Source organism: Oncorhynchus keta, chromosome 8 (assembly GCF_023373465.1).
Source record: "Oncorhynchus keta strain PuntledgeMale-10-30-2019 chromosome 8, Oket_V2, whole genome shotgun sequence".
NCBI classification, from domain to species: Eukaryota; Metazoa; Chordata; class Actinopteri; order Salmoniformes; family Salmonidae; genus Oncorhynchus; species Oncorhynchus keta.
In genome coordinates, this window is record NC_068428.1 from 23,643,958 (window position 1) to 23,670,652 (window position 26,695).

At 43.0% G+C, this 26,695-nt stretch overlaps 1 protein-coding gene across 1 annotated transcript in view; it reads right to left on the reverse strand.

Annotated features, from left to right (window-relative positions):
• Positions 1 to 8,358: 8,358 nt before the first annotated feature.
• mthfd1l (methylenetetrahydrofolate dehydrogenase (NADP+ dependent) 1 like) overlaps positions 8,359 to 26,695 on the reverse strand; it is a 91,953-nt gene continuing 73,616 nt past the window's right edge. Inside the window, exons 24-27 of the mRNA XM_035760034.2 lie at positions 20,632 to 20,739; positions 20,344 to 20,496; positions 10,293 to 10,406; positions 8,359 to 8,969 (exon numbers count right to left, since the gene is read on the reverse strand). Coding sequence (XP_035615927.1) covers positions 10,317 to 10,406; positions 20,344 to 20,496; positions 20,632 to 20,739 — 351 coding nt within the window. The 3' untranslated portion in view covers positions 8,359 to 8,969; positions 10,293 to 10,316. The remainder of the gene's footprint in view (positions 8,970 to 10,292; positions 10,407 to 20,343; positions 20,497 to 20,631; positions 20,740 to 26,695) is intronic.

The window sequence follows — 26,695 nt, forward strand, 5'->3', positions numbered from 1 at the left end:
AACTTGCGGACTTTATAGCATTCCCAGAAAACATGGATCACATGTCATTATTAGTTTCACACTTAAGACATGACTGCCTTTGTACTGTAGAATTTGTGAATTTGGCCTCTTGTCTAATAAATGATATACTTGAGTTTATACTGGATTAAGCATACATATTCATTAACTGTAATTTCGTTAGTTCTGCTCCAACTTTCCCTCCATCTTGTGCTAACGTAATTTCTTTTTAAGTCTTGGTCCCAGTAGTTGATATTTTTTTCTAAGTGACCAAAACATTTCTGCAGCATTTAAAGTCCCCAAGAACACAGTGGCCTCCATAATTCTTAAATGGAAGAAGTTTGGAACCACCAAGACTCTTCCTATAGCTGGCAGCCCGGACAAACTGAGCAATCGGAGGAGAAGGGCCTTTGTCAGAGAGGTGACCAAGAACCCGATGGTCACTCTGACAGAGCTCTAGAGTTCCTCTGCAGAGATGGGAGAACCTTCCAGAAGGACATCCATCTCTGCAGCACTCCACCAATCAGTCCTTTATGGTAGAGTGGTCAGACCGAAGCCACTCCTCAGTAAAAGGCACATGACAGCCCGCTTGGAGTTTGCCAAAAGGCACCTAAAGACTCTCAGACCATGAGAAACAAGATTCTCTGGTCTGATGAAACCAAGATTGAACTCTTCTTACTGAATGCCAAGCGTCACGTCTAGAGAAAAAAACCTGCCACCATCCCTACGGTGAAGCATGGTGGTGGCAGCATCATGCTGTATGGGATGTTTTTCAGCGACAGGGACTGGGAGATTAGTCAGAATCAAGGCAAAGATGAGGGAGCAAAGTACAGAAAGATCCTTGAGTGCTCAGGACCTCAGACTGGGGCAAAAGGTTCACCTTCTAACAGGACAACGACCCTAAGCATACAGCCAAGACAATGCAGGAGATGTTCTTGAGTGGCCCAGCCAGAGCCCGGACTTGAACCCGATCTAACATCTTTGAAGAAACCTGAAAATAGCTGTGCAGCAATGCTCCCGATCCAACCTGACAGAGATTGAGAGGATCTACAGAGAAGAATGGGAGACACTCCCCAAATACAGGTGTGCCAAGCTTGTAGCGTCATACCCAAGAAGACTCAAGGCTGTAATCGCTGCCAAAGGTGCTTCAACAAAGTACTGAGTAAAGGGTCTGAATACTTATGTAAATTTATAATTCTTATAATTCTTTCTTTTCATTTTTGGCTTCAGACCAATGCCTACTTCTCACTTAAAACTGAGTTTTTTGTTTTTTATAATGTATGAGATGAAATAATATGCTCTGTACAGTTTTCATGACCTACTGTAACCCCTTAAAGTCTCGCTCACCTGCCTTCCAGCCTCTGTCTCTCTGTCGTATGCCTCTCTCTCACCCTATGCCTCTTTCTCTCCTTTTCTCACCTGTCTCTCTCTCCCCCTCTTCTTTTTTCTCTTTCTCCTCTGTCTATCTCTCTTCCCGTCTCTCTCCATCTCTCCGCTCCCGCTTTCTCTGTCTACCTGCCTCTCCTCAGCCTCTTTTAGTCTGCCTCTCCTAGCCTCTCTCTTCCCTGTCGGTCTTCCTTAAACTCTTTGTCTGCCTCTCCTCTGCCTCAGCCTCTCTTCCCTGCCTCTCTCTACTGTGCCTCTCTTCCCTGCCTTTCTCCCTCTCTTCTAGCTCACGAGGTCCCCTACCAGCTGCTTTGCTTTGCAAATTTGCATGTGGCAGCCTCCCCTGAGAATGCAAACACAAAAACAAAACCCAAGCCTTGTACAGTACAGTTGGTTCAGGTCAGTGAGGACAGTTGTGCTGAAATGTACTGGGTGTTTGATAAACAGGAACTCCTCCGTGGATGGAGTAGTAGCAGTTGCATTACACCAGGCTGTGATGTACTGGATGTGGAGTTCCAGAGCAGACTGTCTGCTGGACCTGGAGGTACTGTGTGTCGAAGGCATCCTGGTGATAAGGGGTATAGGAACTGAGCTGGCTTGAGGATGATGTAGTGGAGGCAGCCAAGATGATGTGAAAAAAATTAAGCTACATATGTAGAAACACATTTAAGAGCATGCATATACACTTAGTCATGTACAACAAATAATACATATGGCTGTACTTTTCCTACTTTGAAAAACGTCCCTGATCTTAGTAAGTTTTAAACATTTTGTTTTTGGATGTGAGCTTTACTATACAGCAAAACAGTGAGATCTGGTACCATCTGTTTTAATACTCCCAAGACTGTAGTCAGTCCTATTCTATTCTGCCAGTTGGGCCTTGGTAAAAGCATGGGGTCTGTCTATTAGACACACGGAGCACAGTCAGAGAAGAAAACAAACTCCAACAATCAAACAGGCATGAACTCATAGTTGAAAAACAAAATTCCCCACTCACCCACCTCCTCTTATTAGTTTAGTTGTCCTTTCATCTAACTCAACTTGTACTGAAGTTGTGGAACAATCTGAAAAACTCTTAAATTGGATGTTTTGGTGCCTAGGACAATTCAGACTCCTGATTGAGGACCTTATTGGTGATGAATGTGTTTGTTATTTATGAACTTGCTCAGTTTCTGCTTGCATTTCGTGTTTTGTGTGTATAGTTTTGTTATTTTCTGTAATTCAAGGCTCTTCAGTAAAAGAGACCTTGGTCTCAGAATGACTCTCTGGTAAAAAATAATAATAATACATTCACATATCCCAAAAACCCTCACATAATCCCAAATACATGTATCATCATCATCCTCAGTCATACAGTGAGCTCCAAAAGTATTGGGACAGTGGCACATTTTTGTTGTTGTTTTGGTTCTGTACTCTAGCACTTTGGATTGGAAATTATACAAGGACTATGAGGTTAAAGTGCAGACTGTCAGCTTTAATTTGAGGGTATTTGTATCCATATCGGATGAACCGTATAGGAAGTACAGCCCTTTTTGTTCATAGTCCCCCCATTTTAGGGGACCAAAAGTAAGTGTATGAAAGTGACAAAAAGTATTTGGTCCCATATTCATAGCAAGCAATGACAACATCAAGTTTGTGACTCTACAAATTTGTTGGATCCATTTGCTTTTTGTTTTGGTTGTGTTTCAGATTATTTTGTGCCCAATTGAAATGAAATGTATATAATGTATGGTGTCATTTTGGAGTCACTTGGATTGTAAATAATAATATAATAGGTTTCTAAACACTTCTACATTAACGTGGATGCTACCATGATTACAGATAATCATGAATGGATCGTGAATAATGATGACTGAGAAAGTTACAAATATCATAATCCCCCCCCCCCCAAAATGCTTACCTCTCACGATTACAATAACAGGGGAGGTTAGTATTTTTTGGGGGGGTATGATATTTGCGCGATATGGATGAAAACACCCTCAAATTAAAGCTGTCAGTCTGCACTTTAACCTCATAGTCATTGTATCATTTCAAATCCAAGGTGCTGGAGTACAGACCCAAACAACAACAAATGTGTCACTGTCCCAATACTTTTGGAGCTCACTCTCTGTATTTCAGCTCTTACGTCTCCCCTGCTGCACACTCTTTCAGAGGGGTTGGGTTAAAAGCCGAGATCAAATTTCAGTTGGAACTTGTAATTGACCAATAAAGTAATCTTAATGATCTTCTCTTAGGGGTTTTGAGAAATGGCTGTGTTCTGTGGTAACGCTGTGAAGCAGTAAAACACAGGGCTTGCGTTTCTCTCGATGAACAGCTGGTGTGTGTGTGTGTGTGTGTGTGTGTGTGTGTGTGTGTGTGTGTGTGTGTGTGTGTTAGCAAACCGCTAACAGCCACGGATAGACAGTCTACAGGTTCTCCTGACGTTATCCCAGCCCATGCAAGATATCATTATGTTATTACAGGGGGAACAGAGGAGACGGAAATACAGATGGATTGAGAGTGAGAGATATTGAAACTGATAGTACTCTGAGCATTACATTTCTGAATGATAGTTTATTTTACATCTTGAACTGTGTATTTTCTTCTTTGGGAAGAGAATAATAGAATCGTTGAGGAAGGGAGGCTAGACAGTGAGGGAAATAGGAGAGATACATAGAGGAAAGTACAGTCGTGGGTCTTAAAGTATTTTCTGATAGTCTTAAAGTCTATCAGAAAAGGAGTTATGATCTAGGATCTGTTTAGCCTTTTTGATCCTAATGAATAAGATTATATGAACAGGGGCAGTTCAACTCTGAGACACTATGAATACAGGCCCTGATGTGCCATATTGGTGTGTAACCGGCAGTGTTGATTGTGTGAGAAGTGAAGGCTGGCTGTAGAGGATGACAAACCTGTCCTATACTTTAGCCCCAAAATGAGAGGGCACTAACCTCGACCTTGGGATTCCATAACACTTTGTAAGATTATTTCTCTCCCTCTCTAGACTCTGTCCAATGTATGTGACTGAACAGAGATAAGTACACTATATACACAAGAGTGAGTGGATTTGGCTATTTTAGCCACACCCCTTGCTGACAGGTGTACAAAATTGAGCACACAGCCATGCAATCTCCATAGACAAACGTTGGCAGTAGAATGGCCTTACTGAAGAGCTGTGACTTTCAACGTGACACTTTCATTGGTTGCAACACACTACCGAGTTCCAAACTGCCCCTGGAAGCAGCGTCAAGAACTGTTCATCGGGAGCTTCATGAAGTGGGTTTCAATGGCTGAGGAGCCGAACACAAACCTAAGATCACCATGCGCAATTCCAAGCTTTGGCTGGAGTGATGTAAAGCTTGCCACCATTGGACTCTGGAGCAGTGGAAACGTGATCTCTGGAGTGATGAATTCACCATTTTCCAGTTTGATGGACAAATATGGATTTGGCAGATGCCAGGAGAACACTACCTGCCCCAATGCATAGTGCCAACTGTAACGTTTGGTGTATGAGGAATAATGGTCTGGGGCTGTTTTCATGGTTAAGGCCCCTTAGTTCCAGTAAAAGGACATTTTAACACTATAGCATACAATGACATTCTAGACGATTCTGTGCTTCCAACTTTGTGGTAAGTTTGGGGAAGGCCCTTTCCTGTTTCAGCATGATAATGCCTCTGTGTACAAAATGAGGTGTGAACTTGAATGGCCTGCACAGAGCCCTGACCTCAACCCCATCAAAAACCTTTGGGATGAATTGGAATGCGAGCCAGACCGTATCGCCCAACATCAGTGCCCCGACCTCAATAATGCTTTTGTGGCTGAATGGAATCAAGTCCCCGCAGCAATGTTCCAACATCTAGTGGAAAGCCTTACCAGAAGAGTGGAGACTTTTATAGCAGCAAAGGGGGGACCAACTCCATATTAATGCCCATGACTTTGGAATCAAATCAAATTTATAGCCCTTCGTACATCAGCTGATATCTCAAAGTGCTGTACAGAAACCCAGCCTAAAACCCCAAACAATACAGGTGTAGAAGCACGGTGGCCAGGAAAAACTCCCTAGAAAGGCCAAAACCTAGGAAGAAACCTAGAGAGGAACCAGGCTATGTGGGGTGGCCAGTCCTCTTCTGGCTGTGCCGGGTGGAGATTATAACAGAACATGGCCAAGATGTTCAAATGTTCATAAATGACGAGCATGGTCAAATAATAATAATCACAGGCAGAAAAGTTGAAACTGGAGCAGCAGCACAGCCAGGTGGACTGGGAACAGCAAGGAGTCATCATGCCAGGTAGTCCTGAGGCATGGTCCTAGGGCTCAGGTCCTCCGAGAGAGAAAGAGAGAATTAGAGAGAGCATACTTAAATTCACACAGGACACCAGATAGGACAGGAGAAGTACTCCAGATATAACAAACTGACCCCTAGCCCCCCGACACAAACTACTGCAGCATAAATACTGGAGGCTGAGACAGGAGGGGTCAGGAGACACTGTGGCCACGTCCGATGATACCCCCAGACAGGGCCAAACAGGAAGGATATAACCCCACCCACTTTGCCAAAGAACAGCCCCCACACCACTAGAGGGATATGTTCAACCACCAACTTACCATCCTGAGACAAGGCCGAGTATAGCCCACAAAGATCTCCGCCACGGCACAACCCAAGGGGGGCGGCGCCTTGTTTGATGAGCCGATGTCCACATACTTTTGGCCATGTAGTGTATGTCAATTTTCTGACCTGATGCTTTTCTTATTAACCATACAAGAGCTGATCTTCACACACACACACACACACACACACACACACACACACACACACGCCAAAACTGACTGTCGAAGAAAGAAAATACATCAATTCAACAAGACAACATTCAGAATCCTTTCAGTGAGAAAATAAGTCCACATCTGGCTAACAGAAACTGTGCGGTTGCTCTCCAGAGAACACATCCTTGGAGAGAATACAGTATTTACACTGGACTGATGGTGAGGGTCTTGGTCCTGGGCCACAGGGTGGCTGTGTTGTTAAAGGACTGTCATTGGACGACGTTCACCATGCCCACAGGAGGAACTTATGTCATTGAAAATATGGGGAGGCTTGAGGAGGATGGATGATGGTGGGGGAGGAGGGGGAATGTCATTCAAGTGTAAGTCTTTACCGAAGATGTCGAGGTCAAGGTTAATGAGACACCAACCAACCAACTGCTGGCTGTTGCTCTAAGAAGGGCATCTCACACAAGCGCACACACACAATCATGTACGCACACACTTACGTGCATACAGCCAAGACAACAGGCATCAATACCGGGCTCCTCTCCAAAGACATCTCGTCTATCGTAATACAAAATAACTTACTTGGCAATGAACAATAGGCATGTGTGTTCAGCCTCACCCTGCTGACTAGCACTCAGCACCCTGCTACCCTGTCACAGGAGGGGGGTGAAGGGGCCAGGGCAGGGGAAGGTAGAGAGGGTGAGTGGGCATCAACAGGGGATGATAGAGGTGAATGGGATTGGACAGGGGGGAGAAAGGGGTGATATGGTTAGGACAAGGGAGAGCGAGGCACTGAGTGGACAGAAGCATGGGAGGAAAGAGGGGGTCAGTGAACTAAGACAGGGGGACGAGAGGTGGAAAGTGGGCTGGGAGAACAGAAGGGGGGTATGTTGGTAGACAGGGAAGATGGGGGTGAGTGTGTTTGGCCAGGGTAGGTAAAGGGGGTAGCTATAATGTGTTGTGGGGAAGAATGTAGTGAGCTTCTAATGACAATTTAGAGCGAACTTTTTTTTACACTGGTGGGTGTGAGAGTGGTGGTGACTCTAGCCTGTTTCTGACTGAGCCAGTTAGAGCTAGCTAAGGAACGTAGCCTGCCGTATGGGATGGGTACAGCAGGGATGCCACGTACACAACTTCATGGGGCAAAACACACCCTAATTGGCCCAGGTGATCCTGTCATTAGGCTGTAAGGGCAGTGGAAAACCAGGACAAACCTATGTAAAGCAAACATGGGTCAAATAGGCTACAGTTTGTCAGATAGTTAAGCTTCTTGATCCACACACACCTGTAAGTAGTACTGATCCTTAAGGATACATTAAGAAATATGTAGGACCTGTCCTTGGTACTAAAATTAAACTGAAACTAAACACGGAATACTCAGTCATAGTGCAGTATCTACCTGTATGTAACTCGGGAGAAGTTGCTTTATTTGATCACATAAATGACAAGTTATCGCAATAAAATTGGACAGACTCAGGATTAACACTATGCATAAACAAACCCAATTTGACAAGACTCATACTAACTAGTGCAATTTAATCCTATGACAGAGATGGATTATGATTTAAAGCTCTTGAATTTGTCATCACCCCAAAACAAAGAGGTTAAGTCCAGCATTACATGTACTTATGCACACACACACACAATTACAGCCCCCTCAGTATGAATGAGTGCATTATTTTCCCTCTGACAGTGGAACACACGCACACACTGTACTTAGAGAAACCCCAGAGAACAGAGGCAATAACAGACCTAGCAGGTGTGGCCTGCCAGCTACGACAAAAGCACACATGTACACAGGAACCACGTAGCAACAAACATCAGATCCTGATAGGGGTCGCGGAAATTCTCGGGACCCGTGAGGGGGCCGGCTCTGAGGCCTGGATTTCAGGACCATCGAGGGCTAAACTCTAAATATGTGTGAGTAAATTTGTTGTTACGCATTCTGGTATTGTTGTGCTTGATTGTTTCCACATGTCTAGGTTCATGTGCATGTATTAGTGAGTATACTTGACTGTGCGCGTGATTGAGTGAGTGTATTCAGCTGTTCTGCATATGTACATTTTTAACCCAGACCAAAAATAGCCATTGTGCTTGCTTTGGAGGCTCTCCTGACAGAGCCCTGCGATAACAGGAAGAGAGAGGTCTGTGTCCAAACAGCAGATGGAATGTTCTCTGCTCACCTGATGGGTGTGAACAAGACAAAAATTTAAATAAGACAACAGAACTGTAGAGTAAATAAAATAGTTTATTTTAAAAAGGCACAGTTGTTATATGGTAGAAAACCATGGTTTTCCATAATCCATCTAATTAAACAGCATTAAGTAGAAGTAGAGCGTCAGCTAGTAACCAAACTGTGTAACAGCCACCCTGTGACATTTAGCAGGATGTAGTGGATTAAGAAATGTTAGACGAGGCTAGATAACCACATTTAAAACAACTTGTGCGTACAACATGAATTTAGTGCATAAATACATGAGCACTTGTACTGCATTACACTAAATAAAAGCATATTAAGCCACATTAAGAATGAAATGAAAACAATAAAACCAGCACCATGACATGAGATATTATAGTAGTTCAGTAAACAAATTTAAAAAGTAACAAAATCTTTTCCCTCATTTTTAAGGGGTTACAGTTAACAGAAATACAGCATGGTTAGGCCTTATTTGGTTTAATATCGTTGATGTGCAAAAGAGTGACCCCAGCCTTTGCAGTGGCGTTGTGGAACCCTGTAGGTAGGAAGTGCCATTAGAAGGGTTAAGCATCTTCCATGGAGGGTGTAGGGCTCTTCCTCCTCGCCATGCTCCCTACAGGGCAGGAGGGTCTTTCACAGAGCCTGAGGAGAGAAAATCAAAATGTTGGAGAAGAGAGTGACTGAGTGACTGACTGAGTGCATCTCTAAATCTAGGGTCATAGCCTTGGTGCTGAGTGAATAGGGAATAACACTGAGTGAAAATATCGAGAGGAGTACTGTGTATTGACGCTGAGGCAATATTTAACACACACACACACACACACACACACACACACACACACACACACACACAGTCTAGACCAAGTGAGCCACTCAGGGGAAGGACAATGAGTGTATGAGTGCTACACATGAATTACGTTAAATAAACATCAGGTTCCTACCCTACACGGCACCTTTCTCTACAAAAACACATTGATTCAGTTTCATAGACATCATCAGGTTCCTACCCTACACGGCACCTTTCTCTACAAAAACACATTGATTCAGTTTCATAGACATCATCAGGTTCCTACCCTACATGGTATGTGGCAGATAGACTACATAAGCATTTACAAACTGGTTCACTACTGACTGAGTTTACAGGGAAAATGTAGCAGTGTTGTCTGACGGGATATAACGAGACTGTTGCTTACTGTGGCAGTGTTGTCTGACGGGATATAACGAGACTGTTGCTTACTGCGGCAGTGTTGTCTGACGGGATATAACGAGACTGTTGCTTACTGCGGCAGTGTTGTCTGACGGGATATAACGAGACTGTTGCTTACTGCGGCAGTGTTGTCTGACGGGATATAACGAGACTGTTGCTTACTGTGGCAGTGTTGTCTGACGGGATATAACGAGACTGTTGCTTACTGTGGCAGTGTTGTCTGACGGGATATAACGAGACTGTTGCTTACTGCGGCAGTGTTGTCTGACGGGATATAACGAGACTGTTGCTTACTGCGGCAGTGTTGTCTGACGGGATATAACGAGACTGTTGCTTACTGCGGCAGTGTTGTCTGACGGGATATAACAAGACTGTTGCTTACTGTGGCATTGCAAACAACACAGATACACAGGCTGATTCATATGTAGCTAAGATAATAATTTCTCCATCTGGCTTACTAGAACTGTAAAGACATTGTTTGCGACAGCCACAGCCCTTAACCTTGGCAACAGCTACACCTCATTTCAGTAAAAGTGTTTTAGGCACCATTGGGTAAAATCTAAATGCCAACAATAACGTTACTTAAACTCATCAGAATAAGATGAATGGCGTACTATACAGCAACATCTATATCTGGGACTTGTCCAAAACGTGTGATCGATTTAGATGTAAAAAATTAATATGACCAGCATTTTCAGCTACATATAATCTGGAAATAAAAACGGGGTCATAATGGTTTGAATGGAATACTATTTTACCTGGGTGATTGTTCTGAAGCATGCTCAGAAGAGCCCAGTGATCTCCTCTGTAACTGGGTCGAGGTCGATGTCATAGAAACAGGGTCGCGTGGGCAGGCCTGGCATTGTACTCATCTGAGGGGGAGAGGGAGGGGGAGAGTGAGGAGGAAGAGAAAGAGCAAGTTAGTCATCTGTGCATTGCATTGAGCAATCACTTGTGAAAGCAGGTACAATTACTTGCTTTCCTTTTGAGTTGATTCAATTTGAATTCAGTTCCCAATTGAGTCTTCGATTCATGAGTTTACATACATTTTATACATTAAATGATTGAAAATAACAGGAAATATTCAAAAGTTTAACAGCGATTTACAAACACTAAGCAGAGCAGCCTCTGGTCTTTACTGTAGTGTATTCTTCTAGCTCAGAGAGCTGCATTTCTAATAACTTAACCAGCAGTGACGCATGAGAGCCAATAACATTTTAATGTAATTTTGACAGGAGATTAAGAAAAATAACTAAACTAAATCAAATTTAATGGAAGACTAAGGTCAGACGGGGCGGGGCTCAGTGAGAGAAAAAAGGAGTTGATTGGACAACGACCATAGCTGTGGCCAACAGGGACAGCCAGCTGACTTGACCAATTCAAGCGACCAAAGCACTATTGATTGGCAGTAGGCTTGCAAAATTCTGGAAACACTCAATACATTCCCCAATATTCCCGAAATCCCAGTTGGATGATTCCTGTAATCAGGAGGGAAAAAGCAGGAAATCCAGAATCCACCAAACAGGATTTCTGGAAAACCAAGGAATTTATTTAAAGTTCCCAGGAATTTTGCAACCCTATTTGGGAGTCATGCATGTGTCATTAGAACTCTGTTGAGATGCTATGGATCAGGTCATGTGTGTTGGGATGACAGTTATTGATGAGTAGAATGGAGAGGAAGACAAGGGAGAAGTTGTTGGCAAGGAGGATAAACTAGAATGATTAGTCCAGACTTGATCTTTCCAGTCCAGATGAACTATGTGAACAGCCATTTACCCGGAATAGAGATGTCGCTTGTAGATTCTCTAACAAATAACAGGACTACTGTTTTACTGTCTGTGATCCACTACAGTCAAAGTACAGATAGTCCTATCTCAGGACGATCTGATTAACCTATTCCAGTAGCTATCGCAGCTTTCTCTTCATAGAAGACTCATACATTCATCTGTAGCGATGGACAAAACTCAGAAAATCTTTCATCTGCAGTTTCACACTGAAGTTACGTGGTGAAACAAACTAGACTTCAACAAATTCACTTAAACAGGTCAAGTCAAATTAACAAGAGCCTTAAACGACACTAAATATACAACTTAGCCCCAAATGACATTCCTACGTAACTATTACTGACTATCTAAGTTGGCCCTACAGTTGAGCCTAGAGTTAGGCTAGAACGTGACAACACCGGAAGTATTTTTCATTCAGCCAATCATCTTTCAGCTCCAAGAGCTGACCCCAGTAAGACAAGCTGTCACCATTGGCGTCGGTTAACAAAGACATGGATGTTGATTAAGGCAGCCCTCCGCACCTCTCTGATTCAGAGGGGCTGGGTTAAATGCGGAAGACACATTTCAGCTAAATGCATTCAGTTGTACAACTGACTAGGTATCCCCCTTTCCCTAATGAGATCCTAATAAATCCAATCAAGAGGAAAAGTTACAGGCCTATATGGTCATTGGTATTTAGCACACATAGAATTTTAAATAAAACCTCTCCCAGACCAACCATAACAACTCTAGCTGCTGTAAATGACAAGATTGTGTGTTAACTGCATAATGCTTCTGCATATTCATAACACCACAACACAGTTGCCCAATGGTAACTCATGAAGAGTGGGATATAAGGTTTGGAAAATATTTTCTATAATGAAATAACTGATCTGATGTTGAATTACAATAATCTAAACTCATTTAATTCAGTCTGCTGGAGATCAAATCACAATGAAGGTAGGGGCTTCCCTATTACTTCTACACTCCCATCTATGTGACTCAGAGAGTGATTGCCAAATGGGTTGACCACCCATCATAAGGACTGTGGTCTTTCCAGCGGTCAATGGTTCTGTTCTTTGTCCCGATGTGAGCGTCGAAAGAAATCACATTTAAATTCCAAGTAAACCAACCAAACTAGACCAGCCTGAAAAATAGAGGAGGGAAAGGTGAGAGATCATGGTCCCGGCACAAAATGGCTACAGTTACAAAGCTGACACAAGGTTTCCACCAAATCTGGTCAAAATCCTCTGGCAACGAAACACCCTTTCCCTAGGAAACTGTAGAACTGCACTGCAAATAGTTCATTCTAAGCAAGCCTAAATATCTTAATTGAGTGATAATTCCTATTTTTTTTTCCGTACCCCAAAAAAGGCAGATCATTTTTCCCTTCTTATTTTTAACCTAAAAAAGGCTTAATACAAGTAATTTAATCGTCGTAATAAGGTAAATTGTCTTGAAAAAATTTATTGAAATAAGATAAATTACTTGTACTAAGGCTTTTTTAGGTAAAAAATAAGAAAAATATCTGCCAATGACGTTAGATAATTCAGCTTACTACAAAATATAATTCATTATCAACTGGGTGGTTCAAGCCCTGAATGCTGATTGGCTGACAGCTGTGGTATATCAGACCATATACCAAAAATATATTTTTACTGCTCTAATTACATTGGTAACCAGTTTATAATAGCAAATGAGGCACCTCGGGTGTTTGTGGTATATGGCCAATATACTACGGCTCAGGGCTGTATCCAGGCACTCCACGTTGTGTCCTGCATAAGAATATCCCTTAGCTGTGGTATATTGGCCATATACCACACACCCTCGTGCCTTTTGCTTAAATAATGCACGGTATAATTCAACGGCAATGAAGTACATTTTTACATTTTCTATATCTGAGCTGCTTTTTAAAGCAAAAGTCCAATTGAAAACATTATTGGCATAGTTGAATTCGATTTTCATAACAGCACGCTACTGTAGGAGGACTGATGGTTTGGTTAGCTAAACTAGCAAGTCTGTTTGGTTACCAAGGCAACTATTGTAGCTACCTAGTAAAATTGCTAGCTACTTCAGTGGATGTTGAACACATTTCTGACGTCAAATGAACACATTTCTTAGCCACAAATATAGCATTGGTATAGGCGGGATAATCAACTCGGGAACTTTATGCGTTTTCTGGAAGATTACGCAACGCCGTGGAAGGTTAATGCCACACCTTCCACATTATTTTCCATAGAACGCATTGCCCCTTGATTATTCCTTAACATTACAGTATCTAGGTTGTTGTCTACATAGTGGAAGGACACAATCAGAGACCTACCCTGGGACCCTCAAGGAAAGAGTCAAAATGAGGGTATGACTGGGAGTATGAGACAGGCGAGGAGAAGAAAACAAACTGCCCAGTAGAACAGAGCGTTCCTCTCACTAACGGAAGAGAATACACTCCTTCTGCAATAACATGTGCGGCTCCATTCCAAACAAAAACCTGTCTTCTCTCTATACTTTTTGACACGGAATTACAGAAACTAAGGGACTGAGCATCTAGTTCAATCAGACCTCAGAATGTGAGTCATTAGGGCAAACGGGCACTGCAGCAGTTTTGGATTGGAGCAGCTAGTGTCACAGAGGACTAAGAACTTTAAACAGCTCAATTTGACTGGGGGTGGGGCTTAACAGAGAGAAGATTGAGAGCCTAGGAGGATATCCTGAGGTAGAGTAAATTAAAATCAACTGACTGCTTAAATGTTATTCTGGCGTGAGGCAGGGGAATTACGCATAATGAAATCATGGACATGAAGAGGAGGACATGTGAAAAGACAGTCACGAGTCTGCCTATGGTCAATAGGACTTGCTCTGAAAACACCCCGGAAAGAATGATCATCTCTCCAATATGGAGAATGGTTTATTTATCCAAAACAACCAATTTGTTACAATTTTGGACTTGGGAGACACTTGTCCTCTTTTATTTTGCATCTACATGTGTAATGCACCTGTGACTACCACTGTAATTTAGTAGTCCCTAGACTACTCGGTATTAAAAACCTCTTAAGGATCCGTAGGATCGGTGTCCCTATATCGGGATGGTTGTTGCTAACATACGCTAATGTGACTAGAATGACATTGTAAGTAACAGCAAGCTTTCCAAGACATAGACATGTCTTATATCATTAGAAAGCTTAAATTATTGTTAATCTAACTGCACTCCCCAATTTACTGTAGCTGTTACAGTGAAAAAATACCATGCTATTGTTAGAGGAGGGTGCAACATCAACAAACATTTTTTATCACAGCAACTGGTTTGATACATTAATCTCTGAAGGTAAATAACGTACTTACATTCAGTAATCTTGCCTTGATTTGTCATCCTGAGGGTCCCAGAGATAAAATGTAGCATAGTTTTGTTTGATAAAATCAATTTTTATATTCAAATGTAGGAACTGGGTTCTACAGTTTGAACCTCTGTTTGTATTATATTTTATCAGATTTAATGTGTTATATCATCCCCAGTTAACAATTGGTTCATTCTTCCCCCCTCCTCTCCCCTGTAACTAGTTCCCAGGTTGTTGCTGTAAATGAGAATGTGTTCAGTTAACTTAACTGGTAAAATAAGGGTAAAATAAAAATAAATTCTCCTACATTAATTTCACATGTTTGCTTTCAAATGGTATCAAGAATATGCATATCCTTGCTTCAGGGACTAAGCTACAGGCAGTTCGATTTGGGAATGTCATTTTAGGAGAAAATTGAAAAGGATCAGATCCTTAATTAACACTTCATAGTAAAAAAACTATGGTAACACTTAATGTGAACCTGCATCATAGTGGCTACAGAACACTGCCATTACAAATGACAGAAGAGGTCATAAACAGTCCTGTCAGCAGAGTTAAAGCAGGACTAAAATAATGAACTGTCAGAGAGGAGGGAAGGTAGAAGAGGTTGATGGAGAAGATATGGTTCAGGTAGTGACAATAGGTGTGCTGTTCTCCTTTGGTCCCATACTCCTGAGGCAGCCGGGGAACTTGTCGGAACACGCAAAACACGGACGCTCTGTGGCTAAAGATGAAATCCTGGCTCTGCCAAGAAATTCCCTCCATTATTTCCAAACAATGCGCCATTGTCCGGGAAAACCTTGGGGCCGACAATGTAGTACTTATTCTATCACTGCGTAACACCCCTCCACTGCACTGGAGAGGAGTTGGGGGCTCTTAACTCAGAATACTACGAAATACCACAAAACCCCAAAATTGATTTTACTCTTCCTACCACAGTGACTAATCTTGACACGGCTTCTCTCTCATCTCTAAATGAACCAAGTCCATGACTCTGGCTGGCCTCAGCCAGTCATATCTACTTTTACTCGCAGAGACTGGTGATAATTCATCATGGTGGAGACAGTGTCCACCCATAATGGCTAATATGATTTGGAGGTGAAACAAATGGTACTCTGTCTGTCTGTGTGAGTGTGGATCGACATCTGAATGACTCAGAGATGCTTTGTAAACAGATAGGCCAGCGGGTGTTAGTGCTCTTCTGACTGACGGGCCTAACTTCAAGTGAAGAATGGGAGTCCGCCTGATGAACCAAACTACTCAGTAATCTCCTCCACATTGCCTAACTCACACACACTCACATTTAAACAAAACAAATATTTATATTTTTGTGATTACTGATCAAATTAATTTATAATTAGCAGGTTTTTGTTATGTTTTAACAAACCTTTTTTTATTTTTGTACTTATGTATTGTATATAGTTATTTTGTGGCCCTTGAGCTTCCAACCTGCAACACTGCTATTTTGTGGTGTGGTTTTCATATCAGCCCTTGAGCTTCCAACCTGCAACACTGTTATTTTGTGGTGTGGTTCTCATATCAGCCCTTGAGCTTCCAACCTGCAACACTGTTATTTTGTGGTGTGGTTTTCATATCAGCCCTTGAGCTTCCAACCTGCAACACTGTTATTTTGTGGTGTGGTTTTCATATCAGCCCTTGAGCTTCCAACCTGCAACACTGTTATTTTGTGGTGTGGTTCTCATATCAGCCCTTGAGCTTCCAACCTGCAACACTGTTATTTTGTGGTGTGGTTTTCATATCAGCCCTTGAGCTACCAACCTGCAACACTGTTATTTTGTGGTATGGTTTTCATATCAGCCCTTGAGCTACCAACCTGCAACACTGTTATTTTGTGGTGTGGTTCTCATATCAGCCCTTGAGCTTCCAACCTGCAACACTGTTATTTTGTGGTGTGGTTTTCATATCAGCCCTTGAGCTACCAACCTGCAACAATGTTATTTTGTTTGAATGAGTTTTTATGTGTATTGTTGTCTATCACTTGTTTTCTTTGGAGCAAATAAATAAAGAGATGAGTGGGGGCAGCTTTGAACTCTGACCTGTGTGTGTCACACCCTGACCATAGTTTGCTTTGTATGTTTCTATGTTTTGGTTGGTCAGGGTGTGAGCTGAGTGGGCATTCTGTTACATGTCTAGTTTGTCTAGTTCTATGTTTGGCCTGATATGGTTCTCAATCAGAGGCAGGTGTTCGTCATTGTCTCTGATTGGGAACCATATTTAGGTAGCCTGTTTGGTGTTGGGTTTTGTGGGTGATTGTCCTTGTTACTGTCTCTGTGTTAATTTGCACCAGTATTAGGCTGTTTTGGTTTTCGTGTTATGTTTATTGGTTTTGATTTGTGTTTACTTTGTTTCATTAAACATGGATCGCAATAGCCACGCCGCATTTTGGTCTGACTCTACTTCACCTAAAGAGAACCGTTACAGTGTGAGTGTGTGCTTCCTTAACTGAGAAGTTCAGTGGTAAATATGACCCGTCGCACCACATCCTGCTGCAAGTAGGGGTCTCTTTAAGGAGCTAAGGGGCGAATAGCACAACTTAACTGCAACATTTATTTAACTAGGCAAGTTAGTTAAGAACACATTTGATTTACAATGACGGACTTCACTGGCCAAACCCGGACGACACTGGGCCAATTGCGTGCCGCCCTATGGGACTCCCAATCACGGCTGGGTTGTGGTACAGCCTGGAATCGAACCAGGATGTCTGTAGTGACGCCTCAAGCACTGAGATGCTGCGCCACTCGGGAACCCAAAAAAGTCCATTCTGACCTCAGCCAGGGAAGTGCTACAGGAGTTTTGACAACTCACAGACGCACTGCCTTTCTCATGGGGGAATTGTAACATAAAGCTTCAATTATAAGATGTGAGGCTTTAGGCTGGTGTGCATATTAGTTTATGGTGTACATTTTCACATTTGATTGGGATGTCATCGCGAGTGCATTGGGAGTTCACAGACAGAACCTGTAGATTAGAAACCTATATATTTCATGGATTACACTCCTTTGACATCTCTACAATATTGGAATTGTCAGGACTACACAAATCAAAACAGAGCTTGAAATTCCTGGTCAAAAGTTGTGTGTTGCGTATAGCTACTTTCAACTCTCTCTAAATATAACCTCTAGGTGACAGAGGCACAGCTGGACAAGTGAAAAGGATCTATAAACTCCAGCTATTCTGTGCTTGATAAAGAGGAGACCTTCATGTCTTAAAGTAGTGATGGACTGTAATTTCTCTTTGCTTATTTGAGCTGTTCTTTCCATACATAACATGGACATGGTCTTTTACCAAATAGGGCTGTCTTCTGTACACCACCCCTACCTTGTCACAACACAACTGATTGGCTCAAACACATTAAGGAAAGACATTCCACAAATGAAGTTTTAAAAAGGCACACCTGTTAATTGAAATGCATTCCATACCTGGAAGCTGGTTGAGAGAATGCCAAGAGTGTGCAAAGCTGTCATCAAGGCAAAGGGTGGCTACTTTGAAGAATCAAATAGATTTGGATTTGTTTAACACTTTTTGCTTATTTCATAGTTTTGATGTCTTCACTATTATTTTACAATGTAGAAAACAGTAACAAATTAAGAAAAACCTTTGAATGAGTAGGTGTGTCCAAACTTTTGACTGGTACTATATGTATTAAAAGTCCCTGGTTGGACACCTCTGCTCTAATGGGATATGGATTCCACAGAGACCTATTGTTTTCCCTGTGACCCCTCCCTCACATATCTGGGAAATGACATCAGCCCCTTCCTGGTTCCTCACCCAACTAAGGCCTTCACCTGCCCCTCCCCCTCCCCCTCTTTACTCCCGCGGGGCCTTCAGTTGGTCAAATCTCTCCACCTGCGAGAGAGAGCGAGATGACCCTGAGGTCAGGGTGACACAAAACTGACATGACAACCACAACAGTGCTAATTAAACTGTGTGCCATCCCTGCTTCACTGCTTACATTAGGTCTCGTGCTCACAAAGGCAGGTGCAGCGAAAGCAACCCGTCTCCCAGACAAAACATTCTCTCAAGTAACTAGCTAATACACAAGCATATTGTACAAACAAACATCAAAAACACTCACGTGTCAGATCAACAATCTGGCACGTGTTAAGAAAACCTACAGGATACACACCCAAATATATAGATGGCTGCCGTAACGCTCACTTGCCTTACACAGTAGTCTAAAGCTACTTATTGGGATCAAAGCACTTCAATGAATTCAGACATCAATTTAATCAAATGAATAAAAGGTCAAGTTCACCAAACTAAAAGACAGTACATTACAGGAACTAATCTGCTAGCCCTTTAGACATGGATCTAATCAGACGCCAGGAGGAGACTATGGGCCAGACGAAAAAGTTCAAGGAGCTGCTAGTAAATTCCCTCCGAGGTCAGGAGTCATAGTTCAAGGGTCGTGATGGCTACACAGGCCCTAGCAGATCAAAGCGGTGGAGGCGGGTGGCTGGATAGACGTCCTACCGACCGGCGGCCGCCCCTACCCAGTATGCCGGGGAAACAGTGGGGGACCAACTTCCTGGACGACCAACAACTGCCAACATCCAGCCAAGCCCATCATGTCCAACCCAGCACAGGGGCTATCTGTAAGGTCTGGGGTTAAGTCCAGTTCAGAAGAGGAACATCCAAAGGAGAGTAGAGGATAATAGATAGACACACACGGAAACCCAGTGTGTCTGCGTATGCGATAAGACTTTCAGTGGGCAGCTAAGGAAGTCTAGCAACTTCCTTAATGACAGAGTGTTCAGGGTCGAAAGGAATGAGGTTTAAAGCAGAGCTTCGGATGAAAGATTTAACTGATTAATGTATATATTTCTTTCTTCTTTTGACCCCCTTTTCTCCCCAATTTCGTGAAATCCAATTGGTAGTTACATCGCTGAAACTCCCGTACAGACTCGGGAGGTGTGAATGTCGAGAGCCATGCGTCCTCCGAAAAAAAGACCCTGCCAAGTCGCACTGCTTCTCGACACATTGCTTGCTTGCTAGCCAGCCGCACCAATGTGTCGGAGGAAACACCATACAACTGAAGACCGAAGTCAGTGTGCATGCGGCCGGCCCGCCACAAGGAGTCGCAAGAGCGCGATGAGACAAGGACATCCCGGCCAGCCAAACCCTCCCCTAAATCGGATGACGCTGGGCTAATTGTGCGCTGCCTCATTAGTCTCCCGGTTGCAACACAGCCTGGGATCGAACCCAGGTCTGTAGTGACGCCGCATCACAGTGCTTTAGACTGCTGCACCACTCGGGAGGCCCCTAACTGACCAAAGTTTGAACTGAGAACTGTACGAGAGGGAATTACATATTCATTTATTTTTAAGCGTATGTTCTTGAATTCCTCAGAGCAGCAATGTAAGAGTAAGTCACACACACACATTGTTAAGAGAAATTCCTGGCATTTCTGGCGCCAGAACTCTGGTTAGAAGGACTACACCTCTGGAGGCACAGCTGGGCAGGGTCAAAAACACACAAGGGACACTAAAGAAAACCACACACAAACACAAAAGAATAGTCACAGACATATTCACTTCATACACACTGAGACTCTCTCCCGTCTCTACCACATGAGACACATTGAGAACCAAAAGTGGGTCACTGAGACCGTGTTCATGTGAAAAATGGCTTAGCCCGGCCTTAAATCCCTATGGAGACTAAGTCTTTGTGCTTCCAGAATCCAGACCACTCACCGTTCCCACCAATGGGTAGATGAATCCTGCCCCAATGCTGGCGCGGATGTCTCTGATTGGCAGGGTGAAGCCAGTGGGCGTGCCCTTCTTCTCAGGCAAGTGTGACAGGGACAGGTGGGTCTTGGCCATGCAGATTGGAAGCTTCCCGTAACCCTGCGGGCAGGAGCACATGAACATAATTAGACAACTGAATGAATTCAGTGTGTGTACGTGTGCGTGTTGGTGCATGAGAAAGTGACTATGTAAAAGCTTCAATAGATCATGTGTAGTATGGTATGGTGACCTCACCTGCTGGTTGTAATAGTCTATCTTGGCCTGGGCCTCTGGAGACAGCTCGATGTCATCAGCCCCGTACACCTTCTGGGCTATCATCCTAATCTTCTCCACTATGGGGGTCTGGGAGGACAGAAGACATAGGACAGTATTCAGCCGGGACCTATGGGAAACAGACGTTTAGTCTCAAAAGGAACTAAAACCTTAAGGACTTTGCTCTCACACAGTGTCTACGCATGTGCACAGGTTCGCTTAACACTGTTACAGCGTGGTAGCCAGGGCACCAAACCAGCAGAGAAGAAGTTGAGCCTCACTCTTCAAAGCTCTTAGTTGTTGCGGAAATTGACCCACTATGCAGTTTACTTTCTGCATATACGTCATATCGCTGAATCTACCTTAAAAAAGGTATTTTTCTGTCACATTTAAAAATCAGTAGATAAATGCTAGGAGAGTAACAACTAAAAACAACCTAGGGAATACAGTATGTATTGTTCTTCCTGAGAAGGCCTTAGCAAGCCTAGGGTCGTAAACCCTTCTACTGGCCAGTCATCTAAGGAAACAGAACTCCACTACATGATGCTAGCGCTAATCAGAGAGACAAGAAATGGCTCCATGGACCTACACACACACACCCGCAAATGCACGTGAGCCCACAAACACAGGCACAAAGACACACGCGCAAACACAGGCACACACAACCCTGCATGGTCTCTATAACAGGATCAGTTAAACAAAGTCACATTCCAAACTCACTAACTCAAACCAGCTGATGTTTTTTCCTCCGATTTTGGATGGGCTCCCAAAGACAGGAACTCAAACATGGGACATTAAGGCATGGGGGCGTTTCACGCACGTAGCACAGATACACATACAGTGGGGCAAAAAAGTATTTAGTCAGACACCAATTGTGCAAGTTCTCCCACTTAAAAAGATGAGAGGCCTGTAATTTTCATCATAGGTACACTTCAATTATGACAGACAAAATGGAGAACAAAAAAAATCCAGAAAATCACATTGTAGAATTTTTTATGAATTTATTAGCAAATTATGGTGGAAAAAAAGTATTTGGTCACCTACAAACAAGCAAGATTTCTGGCTCTCACAGACCTGTAACTTCTTCTTTAAGAGGCTCTTCTGTCCTCCACTCGTTACCTGTATTAATGGCACCTGTTTGAACTTATTATCAGTATAAAAGACACCTGTCCACAACCTCAAACAGTCACACTCCAAACTCCACTATGGCCAAGACCAAAGAGTTGTCAAAGGACACCAGAAACAAAATTGTAGACCTGTACCAGGCTGGGAAGACTGAATCTGCAATAGGTAATCAGCTTGTTGTGAAGAAATCAACTGTGTGAGCAATTATTAGGAAATGGAAGACATACAAGACCACTGATAATCTCCCTCGATCTGGGGCTCCACGCAAGATCTCACCCCGAGGGGCCAAAATTATCACAAGAGCGGTGAGCAAAAATCCCAGAACCACACGGGGGGGATCTAGTGAATGTCCTGCAGAGAGCTGGGACCAAAGTAACAAAGCATACCATCAGTAACACACTACGCCGCCAGGGACTCAAATCCTGCAGTGCCAAACGTGTCCCCCTTCTTAAGCCAGTACATGTCCAGGCCCGTCTGAAGTTTGCTAGAGAGCATTTGGATGATCCAGAAGAAGATTGGGAGAATGTCATATGGTCATATGAAACCAAAATATAACTTTTTGGTAAAAACTCAACTCGTCGTGTTTGGAGGACAAATAATGCTAAGTTGCATCCAAAGAACACCGTACCTACTGTGAAGCATGGGGGTGGAAACATCATGCTTTGGTGCTGTTTTTCTGCAAAGGGACCAGGACGACTGATCCGTGTAAAGGAAAGAATGAATGGGGCCATGCATCGTGAGATTTTGAGTGAAAACCTCCTTCCATCAGCAAGGGCATTGAAGATGAAACGTGGCTGTGTCTTTCAGCATGACAATGATCCCAAACACACCGCCCGGGCAACGAAGGAGTGGCTTCGTAAGAAGCATTTCAAGGTCCTGGAGTGGCCTAGTCAGTCTCCAGATCTCAACCCCATAGAACATTTTTGGAGGGAGTTGAAAGTCTGTGTTGCCCAGCAACAGCCCCAAAACATCACTGCTCTAGAGGAGATCGGCATGGAGGAATGGGCCAAAATACCAGCAACAGTGTGTGAAAACCTTGTGAAGACTTACAGAAACCTTTGACCTCTGTCATTGCCAACAAAGGGTTTATAACAAAGTATTGAGATAAACGTTTGTTATTGACCAAATACTTATTTTCCACCATAATTTGCAAATAAATTAATTTAAAATCCTATAATGTGATTTTCTGGATTTTGTTTTTCTCATTTTGTCTGTCATAGTTGAAGTGTACCTATGATGAAAATTACAGGCCTCTCATCTTTTTAAGTGGGAAAACTTGCACAATTGGTGGCTGACTAAATACTTTTTTTTGCCCCACTGTATGAAGCAAACATACACATTGACCTTGCTCACTCCTACACATCCCTTCTTGAGGGTTATTTTGGAATTGTGAGACGTTTTGGGCATTACAGTCTAACATAAGGAGTGAGAACATTAGATATACACACACTACTGTTCAAAAGTTTGGGGTCACTTAGAAATGTCCTTGTTTTTTAAAGAAAAGCACATTTTTTGTCCATTAAAATATCAAATTGATCAGGAATACAGTGTCGACATTGTTAATGTTGTAAATGCCTATTGTAGCTGGAAACCATTTTTAAATATGGAATATCTACATAGGCCCATTATCAGCAACCATCACTCCTGTGTTCCAATGGTACGTTGTGTTAGCTAATCCAAGTTTATTATTTAAAAAAAGGTTAATTCATCATTAGAAAACCCTTTTGCAATTATGTTAGCACAGCTGAAAACTGTTGACCTGATTAAAGAAGCAGTAAAACTGGCCTTAAGACTAGTTGAGTATCTGGAGCATTATGATTTGTGGGTTCGATTACAGGCTCAAAATGGCTAAAAACAAAGGACTGAAACTCATCAGTCTATTCTTGTTGTGAGAAATTAAGGCTATTCCATGCGAGGAATTGCCAAGAAACTGAAGATCTCGTACAGCTCTGTGTACTAGTCCCTTCACAGAACAGGGCAAACTGTCTCTAACCAAACTGTCTAACGTGATAAATTCAGAAACAACAAGAGAGTTTGTGGTCAAGTCAAAATGTACCACATGCAATTTAAGGAGGGACAGAAATAGTGCAGTGAAAGATACTCTGTTTTTTATTTTGGAATTAGATTACCTGACTAACAGTCAACCCTTGCCCTCCAAAACAGATAAAGACAATTATGTGCCTATCTTCTCTCCACCTCCAGTTAGGTGGAGGAGGAATAATGGTCCAGGGCTGTTCTTCATGGTTCAGACTAGGCCCCTTAGTTCCAGTTAAGGGAAATCTGAACACTACAGCCGACAATGAAATTCTAGACGATTCTGTGCTTCCAACTTTGTGGCAACAGTTTGGGGAAGGCCCTTTCCTGTTTTAGCATGATAATGCCTCCTTGCACAAATCAAGGTCCATACAGAAATGGTTTGTTGAAATCGATGTGAAAGAACTTGACTGGCCTGCACAGAACTCTGACCGCAACCCCATCGAACACCTTTGAGAAGAATTGGAATGCAGACTGCAAGCCAGACCTAACCGCCCAACATCAGTGCCCTACCTGGCTAATGCTTTTGTGGCTGAATGGAAGCAAGTCCCAGCAGCAATGTTCCAACATCTAGTGGAAAGTTTTCCCAGAAGGGTGGAGGCTGTTATAGCAACAAAAGGGAGGACCAACTTCATATTAATGCCCAAGATTTTGGAATGAGATGTTTGACAAGCAAGTGTCCACATACTTTTGGTAATGCTGTGTACAAAGTCGGGGGGCGTGTTCGACTGTACGCACCACATATCTGAGTGTCAGATCCAACCCTGATCTATATTTGGTTTTAATGCAGACAAGCACTGGATCCAGCTTCACACAGATATGAGCTGGCGAAGGGCAGTCTACCATGACCTTTATGGTACTTTCAAGACAACTGGGAACTCTGAAAAATAGGTCGTCAAGTTATGACGTCAGTGATCTTTAGATTGGAAAGTCGGAAAGAGGCCAGAGTTCCCGATTTGGAATTCAGAGTTGGATAACAGTTAAACACTTATTTCAGATTTCCCAGTTGTCTGCAGTCGGAAGTCAGAAATTTCCGAGTTCCCAGTTGTTTTGAAAGCGGCATTAATGCTCAAAGGGATAGAGCAGAGTATTCCCTTCGAGTCAGGAACCAAAACTCCTCAGTGACCCGTGAATACATTGTCATTCGGGCACATGACAGCTCGATCAGCTGTTCGATTTCCCTTACCAGCATGTCAACTGAGCCAGGACCACAGTCCAACGGATTGGGAAGTAAGTCCCAAAGTGCCCTTCCAAGCATTGGAGGTGAGCGGTCATCACTCATGTGGGACACTTACTGATGCTGTTTTCTGTTATTTTCCGGACACAGAAAGTCAACCAAGTCAGTTGTTTTTTTAACCCATTGTGAATGACACAGTTCCGCTCTTAATGTGAAAAATCTTTCCAACACTCCCCCTCGATAACCACCAAGCCTCAGTGTGAAATAGAACATTTTCATGCTCTGATCCCATATCTCCACATAGTTTTGTGAACAGTGGCTGTGGTTTGATGTAGTTATCTGCTGGGGTATATCTCAGTTCTGTGCTCAGCTCTTTTGCCTCCAGTTGCTCTCAGTGTATCATATAAATGTGTCCATATGGCAGAGGGAGACACATTCACAACTAGAGTCCCGCCATAGTCCCATCTGGTCAAAAAGCATCTCGATCCTCACAGCTAACAGCCATTTGGAGAGCATAAGCTGGGGAGTTTGAGTCGTTCAGTCAAGAGTTTCTTTCCTCTTGATTGCTAGCAAGCAATTCTTTGTTTAACAGTGTTATCCGACAACGGTTTTAATGTGAGTTTCTGTGCCTCGGCCTCCCCACACATTGTTTACACCATATCAGTTGGGGTCGGTAATATCAAAGTCTCTGCAATAGTGTGTGGTTTCATAGCGTAGCAGGCCTTGCCATTAACTGTGGGAATGATTCAACTGCATACATTTCCATGATCTAAGGGTGCTCCCTGGTTGAATTCTATCTTTTAGATTTGAATCGTTTTGATTTTTTAAGGTTAACCACATTACAATGATTCTGAGAAACAAAGACGATATTATAATATACACTGAGTGTACAAAACATTAGGAACACCTGCTCTTTCCATGACAAAACTGACCAGGTGAATCCAGGTGAAAGCTATAATCCCTTATTGATATCCCCTGTTAAATCCACTTCAATCAGTGTAGATGAAGGGGAGGAGACAGGTTAAAGAAGGATTTCTAAGCCTGGAGACAATTGAGACATGGATTGTGTATCTGTGCCATTCAGAGGGTGAATGGGCAAGAAAAAATATTAAAGTGCCTTTGAAATGGGGTATGGTAGTAGGTGACAGGCACACTGGTTTGAGTGTGTCAAGAACTGATATTCCAATACAACACTGGTGCCCAAAGACCCATAAAAGAACGCACATCTCGTCGTACCTTAGCACGAATGGGGGTATGGCAGCCGAAGACCTTACATAATTCCACTTCTTTCAGCAAAAAACTGTGGTTGCAGTGGGCTAAGGAAAAAAAAACCCTGGGAAATTGGAAAAACATTGCCTGGTCTGATGAATCCCGGTTCCGTTTGTTTTACACTGATGGGAGTACTAGGGTATGGAGAAAACCATGAGTACATACATCCATCATGCCGTGGGTCAACATTGCAGTCTGGAGGTGGTGTGATGGTGTGGGGTGTGTTTTCATGACACACATTGGGCCCCTTGATAAAAGTGGAGCAACATTTGAATATCACTGCCAATCAGGTGCATCCCTTCATGGCAGCAGTATATCCATATGCAAATGTATTTTTCCAGCAGGATAATGCCCCATGCACAAAGCTAGGATTGTCCAGGAATTCAGCTGACTGCAGTGGCCTGTCCAGTCACCAGATCTCAATCCAATTGAGCATCTATG